Source organism: Rhincodon typus, chromosome 45 (assembly GCF_021869965.1).
Source record: "Rhincodon typus isolate 14 chromosome 45, sRhiTyp1.1, whole genome shotgun sequence".
NCBI lineage: Eukaryota > Metazoa > Chordata > Chondrichthyes > Orectolobiformes > Rhincodontidae > Rhincodon > Rhincodon typus.
In genome coordinates this window covers 8121-17352 of record NC_063376.1, presented here as the reverse complement: position 1 = coordinate 17352, position 9232 = coordinate 8121, and the positions used below count along the sequence as shown (strand labels likewise).

The window sequence follows — 9232 nt, the reverse complement described above, 5'->3', positions numbered from 1 at the left end:
CCTGATTCCTCTTTTCACACAGTATCCTTTATTCTAATGGTCTCCCAGCATTCTTTCTTCCTCAGTGAATCATTTCACTTTCCTCTGCAAGTAATCCCCCTACTCAACCAGCTTGTCTATACCCTTTATGTTCTCCACTATCCTCTTCATACTTTACAATATGTCTAAGTTTTTTTTTATTTCTCAGTTTTAAAACTACAAAATCTCATCTCACAGACCCCAGTTGAATCCTACAAAACCCAAATATGTGTCCACTAAAAAGACCCCGAAAAGCAGTTTGTAGAAGCTTCCCAGTTCCTTCTGATCAAACAGGAGTACCCAATCATCTCTGCCTCTTCTGTGTGACACCTCCCTTTGATTTCAAAAGTGGCCTGGAATCCCCCACTCTGGTTTCAGCCTCTCTTCTGCATACCCAGTAGAGCTCTGAGGAAGGTCAACCTCATAAATGTGAATCTACTTTTCCGTTCCTGTACATTCCCAGCAATTTTGTTTATTACCCCCAAAACATTTCTACTTCCCTGCTCATAGTACCTATGAGTCATTCCCTTCTTACGGGAAACCTGTTGGGGGAATGTAGCAGCACCAGCCAATCAGTAAACCTCCAAACAGTAACGTCTGGCAGGAAGTAAAAGACAGCCTATTAACTGTGGGAAGAGAGGGAGAGAGGTCACAAGCATGCCTATTGATTTCGGCACACATCCTGAGGAGGTCTTCTAATTCCAACCATGAAACCTGCAGACGAGCTGCCCTTGGTTACCCAGGTGGACTGTCAAGTTGCAGGTAAATCCATTATCAGTGACGGGCCAGGGAGTCAAGTGCGAGAGACAACCGAGTCACAGACACCAAATACTCTCTCTCTCTCTCTCTCTCTCTTTCTTTCTGTTTCACATTCTATACTGGTTCCGATCAAACATTTCAGTTTAATTAAGGTCAGAAAATGTTGTAAATTAGCAACAAATCTATCAATGCCTCAAGAAATAATAAGTCTGAGGAAAAGGCAGTTCGATACTTTAGCAAAGTTTGTTTTCTGTTTACAACTTTCCAGTTGGCTCTGCTTAAATTTTGTGCAACCTTCTGCCTCTCTCTCTTGCTGAACCTTCGTGTTAATGGTGCTTAGATTTACGGACAAAGTCAAGGAGCAGCGCTTTGAAAGTTTTAATGTTAAATAAATTTAAATTTAATTCTGTTTACACCTTTAAAATTTTTCCCCTCTCACCTTTAAAACTATGTCCTCTAGTCCCCCACCCTAGGAAAAAGACTTGGCTATTCACCCTATCCATGTCCCTCATGATTTTATAAACCTCTGTAAAGTCACCCCTCAGTCTCCGATGCTCCAGGGAAAATAGCCCCAACTTATTCAGCCTTTCCCTATAGCTCAAACCCTCCAACCCTGGCAACATCCTTGTAAATCTTTTCTGCAAGCTCTCAAGTTTCACAACATCCTTCCTATGGGACTGAGAATAAGGACCAGATGTAAGGAGTCAGACAAGAAGGTAATGCAACTAGTTTCTGGTACTTGCTAGTCTTTTCTAACAGTAAGTATGGATCAGGAACATTTAAAGATTTTCTTGCCCAACAATTCCACTGACATCTTTAAGCAATGAAATATAATGAACACTGATTAAGTTCTGCCTAATCAGGAAAGTCATTTTAGCATGGAGAATTAAATTTGGGGCTATTCATTGACTTATTCCTTAGACACAAATACATAATCTCAATAGAAAACAAGAATAGAGCACTCTATCATTGGAAAAACAATGGTCAAGCACTATGTGATATTTCAGCAACACAGTGATGTAAGCACAGAAATATATAACATGGAAACAAAGGTGAGAACTATATATCCCGAAAATATGTCAAATGAAGTTGCCTGATAGACAGCATGCACAACATGGGTTTATATGTCTAACTAGCATATATATTTCTACAAGGAGATTACATTTATCATCAGCAATTACAGAACTAGAGTCTTGAAAATGTTATTGTCTGCACTTTGGAAATCAGCTTTTGGATATTCAACACTTGCCTGAGGTTTTGTTACAACATCCTCAGCATTTGTGTGTCCTGGTGTTGGTAATTGCCATTAATTCACAAAGATTGCATACATCTGGGATCTTGGGTTCATGTTGCACTACAGGTGACCCCACCACACTATACACTCGCTCTCACACACACTCATACACACACACACACTCTCTCACACAAACTCACTCAGACCCTCTCTCGTACACACACTCTCTCACACGAAATCCTACATTGGAAATAAAACCAGTCTGACTCCAAGTTAAAACACCGATTCTAAACAAGGCCTCACACTGAAAATGCATTTCTGACCTGAGATGTCACCTCTGGTATACTGAAAAATCTTTACTTTTCTCAGGACAGTGATTTGAAAGAAATTCTGTGATTTGCATTTTAATTAATCAAAACCTGCATCTCCTTTCAAACTGATTAAAGATTAGCCATCTTAAGTTTGTTTGACACATTTGCATCAGTTGTATGACTGTTTGATCTTTTACTTCTAAATTCTGTGTCTGATGCATCCTCTGTCACTAACTCTCCGAAAGCTTGTGTTTTCGAATAAACCTGTTGGACTGTAACCTGGTGTCGTGTGACTTTTGACACAAGCTCATGGCTTCATCTTACAGTGTGATCAATAAATGCAGCGGTTACTGAAACTTCAGTAGGTGTTTGACAAGGTTCCACATGGTAGACCGGTTAGCAAGGTTAGATCACATTGAATTCAGGGAGAACTAGCTATTTGGATACAAAATTGCCTCAAAGATAGGAGACAAAGGGTGGCGGTGGAGGGTTGCTTTTCGGACTGGAGGCCTGTGACCAGCAGTGTGCAGCAAGGATTGGTACTGGGTCCATTGCTTTTTGTCATTTATATAAATGATTCAGATGTGAACGTAGGAGTATGTTTAGTAAGTTTGCAGATGACACCAAAATTGGTGGTGTAATGGATAGTGAAGAAGGTTACCTCAGAGTACCACAGGACCTTGATCAGGGTAGCACGGTGGCTCAGTGGTTAGCACTGCTGCCTCACAGTGCCAGGAACCCGGGTTCGATTCCACCCTCCGGCGACTGTCTGTGTGGAGTTTGCACATTCTCCCCGTGCCTGTGTGGATTTCCTCCGGGTGCTCAGGTTTCCTCCCACAGTCCAAAGATGTGCAGGTTGGGGTGGATTGGCCATGCTAAATTGTCCCATAGTGTTTAGGGATGTGTGGCTTAGGTGGGTTGTGGGGGGATGGGTCTGGGTGGGATGTTTTGAAAGTCGGTGTGAACTTGTTGAACTGAAGGGCCCGTTTCCACACTGTAGGGATTCTATGAAGATGGGCCGAGGGAGTGACAGTTTAATCTAGATAAATGCAAGATGGTACTTTTCATACAGCAAATCAGGGCCGGACTTATGAACCTAATGGTAAGATCCTGGGGTGCAAGTTCATAATTCCTTGAATGTTGAGTTGCAGGTGGACAGGATAGGGAAGAAGCTGTTTGGTGTGCTTGCTTTTATTGGTCAGTGCATTGAAAACAGGAGTTGGGAGGTCATTGTTGCGGCTGGACAGGACATTGCTGGACAGGAAAGCTGTTGTTAAACTTGAAAGGGTTCAAAAAGATTTACAAGTATGTTGCAGAGTTGCAGGGTTTGAGCTATGGGGAGAGGCTGAATAGACAGAGGCTATTTTCCCTGGAGCATCAGAGGCTGAGGAGTGAAGATTATAAAGTCATGAGGGGCATGGATAGGGTGAATAGTCAAGGGTCCTCTCCCCAGGGTAGGGGAGTCCAAACAAGAGGGTTTTAAGGTGAGAGGGGAAGGATTTAAAAAGGATCTAACGGGCAACATCTTCACACAGAGGGTGGTGCATGTATGGAATGAGCTGCCAGAGAAAGTGGTGGAGGCTGGTACAATCACAACATTTAAAAGGCATCTGGATGGGTATATGAATAGGAAGGGTTTAAGAGGGATATGGGCCAAATGCTGGAAATGGGACTAGATTAATTTAGGATGTCTAGTCAGCATGGACGAGTTGGACCAAAAGGTCTGTTTTCATGCTGCACATCTCTATGTCTCTATAACTTAATTCGCTGTTTCTGTCTCCAGATACCAGGTCCTCCAGCAGCATCCGAGTCAAGGCTTCATGTGGACATATCACAGAGCCCCTGAGTCTAAAAGCCTGGGCTAAGTCTCGGATAGATACGGTTAGTTTGTCTCTTTATCTCTTTGCTGTGCTTTTTACATACGTTTGATCCCTGGTGTTCATCTGTCTCATAAGATCTCCTCTTGGACATTGGTCAGTTCCTCAACTCAATGACCAAAGGCCAGGCTGAGTTTGGGACTTGCTGTATTTTTTTTAGATACATTCATGGGATTCGGGCATCGCTGGCTGGACCAGCATTTATTGCCCATCCCTAAGTGTTAAGAGTTGACCACGTTGCTGTAGGACTGGAGTCAAATGTAGGCCAGATCAAGTAAGGATGCAGATTTCCTTCCTTAAAGGACGTTGGTGAGCCAGGTGAGATTTTCTCAATAATTGACAATTGTTTCATGGTCACCATTAGACTCCCAATTCCAGATTTTTTTTTTTTTTTTTTTTTTTTTTTTTTTAAATTAACTTCAAATTCTACCATCTGCCATGGCAAGATTTGAACCCATATCCCCAGAATATTACCAGGCTGTCTGGATTAGTAGTCTAGTGATAATACCACTAGGTCATCATGTTCCTAATAAGGGAGGTTAGTTCTTCACTGCGTCCCATAGGGCAGTGAAGAATCAATAACATTGCTGTAAGCCAGATCAGGTAAGGATGGCAGTTTCCCTTCTTAAAGGACATTGGTGAACCAGATAGGTTTTACCTGACAATCAGCAATGATTTCATGGTATTCGTTAAACTATTACTTCCAGATTACTGTCCCTTGTCTGGGTTTGAATGGGATATGAGTTTGCAATTACTGTGTAAAACTTCACTCCCAGATTAGCTTTCTCCAATTTCCCCAATACCTGCATCACCTGGAATTGCAGGTCAGCTGCCTCCCACCTGACCATTCAAGTGGCCGCTCTTGTTCCCATCATTCTCTTTTCATCCCATTGTCTGTTCTTTATTCCGGCAGTGACACACAGATTGTCTCTCCTCAGGGAATCTGTTCTTTTCCATGTCAGACCTGTAAGAAGGAGTGGGTCTGGCAGGAGGTGTGCAAACTGGCACTCTTCACAGAAGAGGAAAGGGATTGTTATGAGAAAAAACTGGTCGAACTAACCAAAGATGACATCGCTTCCTACAAAAAGGTAACGGGCAGGAAGACAGAGGGATTGGATGGTCTAATGAGCTAGTGATTGGGGAATATAAATACCTATTCCCTTCAGTGCTGATTGTAACATTTCTTTGTGAAATACTTTTTATTACTTTAGTTCCAACATCAGTCTGTGCCAATTCAGCACTAAACTGATAACCTCATCCAAAGAGATTACCTGTCTCAGTCAGCATTCTGTTTTATCACAAGGTTTCGTGTAATTTTTATACATTCAGGTGTATTAATGCCAAGGGGATACATGTTTATACAAGATTTTTTTTAATGCAGACAATGTAGTTTGGCTTGTCCAAAAAAGTAGCCCATCAGAGCCTTTTTGTGAAGGTTAGTTAGGAGTAACTAGAAAGCCCTGAAAGGAGAACCTGCTGTTGCGTGTTTGCTGCTGATAAGTTTATACTGAAATGGCTCTGGGGGACACAGTACTTGTGGCATCAGCACAGGCCAAGACAGCTAGCTGCTGGCTGAGAGAGCAAGCAAATAACTGAGTGGCATTTTCACATAAATCACACAGAGGTCTGTGAAATTACCACAGAGGCTGGTATCTTGTCATCAAGTCACCCTTTATTTACACGTGGAAAGTCCTTGACACTGATCCAGCTCCCTCAGAACCAGCTCTGAGTGAACAGGACCTCTGACACCGCTATTCTTATTTTTCAGCCAGGGCTCCCTGATTGTATCAATTAACAGCCCCAATCAGGGGACTTGTATTTGAAGGTCCACCTGGCTGACTTTGTTACAATCACTACATCTCTCCCCCTCAGAGTCCGAGGACATAGGCCAGTTCTTTTTTTTTTTTTTTTTTTTTTGTAGCTCCTCCTGGGGTGTTTTAGCACCGGGTCAGGTTCCTCCAACTGCCTCAAATACGGATAGCGTACGATAACCCGCCTCTTGCTCCTGGCACATCTCGGGAGAAATTCATCCTCTTCTTCATGAAATGTTCCAGCATAGTCAATGTGTTTCCGAGTCCAGCATTTACTGCCCCATTCCCACTAATGGGGGGAGGTGCTGGTGCTAATTTTTGTCCTGGTTGGCACTCTGGGCACTGCCTCACCCACACAGTTATATCTGTATCCGCTAGACATAACTTCTAGCCAACATCTTTGTTTTAGACACCCCTGGATGGCTCTGATAGAATTCAGCCAATATCTGGCAGCGATCTTAGCTGAAGACAATCACTCTTGCTCCTTATCATAATATGCCATCCTGTACTGTGATCTGGTCTCTCTGGGTCCGAAAAGGTTTCAATTCTGGTTGTGACGGCCCTTTGGTTTCCCCCATCACTACCAGCTGTTTCAGTTTTGCCAGGAACAGATCCTTCTGCATCCAAAATCTGATATTGTCAGCTGTGACCAGAAGTGTGTTCAGAAAATTTAAAACCATTACAGACTCTTCCAGTGGCGGTACCACTGATGGTGTACCTGCCAATGGGAATGCATGCACATTGACTACTTTGGCCTCTTTGGTGTCCCAACTTGTAATTATACACACTTAGTATTAGAGCTCCCCACTGAAATCAACCTGAAGCTATGGGAGGCACTGCCTTGTCCTCTTTATGTAGACCCAGCAGGGGTTTGTGGTCCATTAATATTATAAATTTGCTTCCGTGAAAGTATTAGTCAAGCTTCCTGACTCTAAATATGACTGCCGAACCTTCCTTTTGGATCTGGGCATATTTAAGCTCTGCATTAGGCAAAGTCCTGATGCCTATGAATCCTCTTGCAGCTGTACAGAACATTGGTGAGGCCCTTTGGAGTACTGTGTACAGTTCTGGTTGCCCTGCTATAGGAAGGATATTATTAAATTGGAAAGGGTGCAGAAAATATTTATAAGAATATTACGAAGACTAGAGGATTTGACATATAAGGTGAAGCTGGATAGGCTCGGACTTTTTTCCCTGGAGAGTAGGAAGTTGAGGGTGACGTTATGGAGGTTTATAAATTTATGAAGAGCATAGATAAGGTGAATACCAAAGGTCTTTTCCCTAGGGTAGGGGAATTGAAAACTAGGGGGCAAAGTTTTAAGGTGAGAGGGGGAAGATTTAAAAAGGACCTAAGGGGCAAAGTTTTCACACAGAGGATGGTACTTATGTGGAATGAACTGCCACATGAGGAAGTGGTAGATGCAGGTACATTTACAACGTTTAAAAGACATTCGGACAGGTTCATGAAGAAGAATGGTTTAGAGGGAGATGGAACCAACGCAGGCAAGTGGGACCAGTTTAATTTGAGAAACCCAGTCACCATGGACGATTAGGGCCGATGTATCTGTTTCTGTGCTGTATGACTTTATGAATCTTCAACCTAGAAGTCACCCTGGAACAGCTGAAACCCACACCCTCTGTGTGAAAATGTCCAATTCCCTTATCCTGAAATTCTGCTTGATAGCTTCTTGCTTTCACATGGTACTGCAACATGAAATATCACCTGCTAACACATTCCTCCATTGAAATGAGCACTGTCACTGGTTTGGGAAAGACAATGAGAGAACAAACTTGCATTAATACATATCAGATCTGAAAATGCTTCGCATCGCATTTACAGTAACAAAGTTGTTACACTCTCAAATGCACCAGCCAAATCCTATAGGTAGCAAGTGAGATGATTGTCTGCAGTAAATGTTCTTAACTGAGGGAGTGTTGACCAGCACTGCCTGGGTCCAAATTACAACTGATTTTACATTCCGAGTCCTGCCAAGGAAATGAGGAGGGTGCATGGAATAGAGAGTGCAGCTGTGAAACTGATTTCACGCTGTCTGTACCTCTACTTACACCAACTGTAACTTAACGCAGAACTGTACATCCAACACATTTAGTGTACTTCAGCTTGCACTGACTTTATAATAAACTGCACCAATGTACACATATACCCATCGTATGTAACCCAGACCAACTGTACATCTATCAACACTGTCTGTAACTCCATCCACATTGATCTAGTCAAACCGACTGTACATCTACACCGACTTTATCTCCACCTATCATACATCTCCAATCAAATCGACTGTACCTCAATCCATACTGACTCCATCTCCACCCATAGTGACTGTACTTCCACCCGAATTCATTGCACCTCTAGACAAACTGACTCTACATCCATACAGATTGCATCTCCACCCACACCTGCTGCATCTCCAGTCAAATCAAATGTACCTGCACCCGCATTGACTGTACCTCCAGCCAAACCGACTGTACGTCTGCCCACATTGCACCTTTATTGAATGTTTCTGTACCTGCACTGACTTCACTTCCACCTATATTGCATCTGGACCTCAAACTGCACCAGTTGAAGATCTACAACATGTTAAGCTTTTGAACAAGTCAAACTGTTTATCAGTAACTGTATGAGAAACCTCAAATGAATGTTGCACTCAGGATCTTTTGTCACAACATGATCTTTCCTCTTTCAAATTCTAATGAACCTATTGTGTATTTTTAGTACCTTATGATGACCTGGGTTCTTATGATGCATTTTTTCACTGTCTAGATCCAGGAGTTGGACTCTTAAGAAGAGTATGACAGCTCTTGAAAAGTGGATGTGGTGAAGGATGCTTGGAATTATCTGGATGGACATTAGGACAAATGAGTGTGTTGATCAAGAGCAGAAGTTCAGGAATCAAAAGGGTTGCTAAATGCAGTTAGAGACAAAAGATATCCAAGTTCAGTCATTGGAAACAAAGACCCAACAGCCTTCTTGACAACAGCTAAAGGAGAAATTCAGCATTAAACTGATGCAGAAAGGGAAGAGTCAGGTGGTTGGATAACACTGAGATGTGAACTCGCAGAGGCTTGAAGAAAGCCAGAGGGAAGGCACAATACTGATGGTCTCAGTAAAGCGATAGCGAGAAAGAATGAAAGCTGATGATGAAAACCTTTAGCCAGCTCAGAAATGTAGCTGGTGGTCACGTCACTGACATGGTGGTCACG

General features: G+C 42.6%; 1 protein-coding gene across 2 annotated transcripts in view; it reads left to right on the top strand.

Moving 5' to 3' along the window:
• The first annotated feature begins 454 nt into the window (after positions 1-454).
• Positions 455-9232, top strand: part of LOC109922980 (probable E3 ubiquitin-protein ligase ARI8) — a 10699-nt gene continuing 1921 nt past the window's right edge. Inside the window, exons 1-4 of one of the 2 annotated variants that reach the window (XM_048620207.1) lie at positions 455-780; positions 4106-4203; positions 5138-5287; positions 8793-9216. In XM_048620207.1, coding sequence (XP_048476164.1) covers positions 726-780; positions 4106-4203; positions 5138-5287; positions 8793-8813 — 324 coding nt within the window. In that variant the 5' untranslated portion in view covers positions 455-725 and the 3' untranslated portion in view covers positions 8814-9216. Of the gene's footprint in view, positions 781-4105; positions 4204-5137; positions 5288-8792; positions 9217-9232 lie in introns of those variants that run through there. The other variant, XM_020523020.2, reaches the window with a different exon arrangement.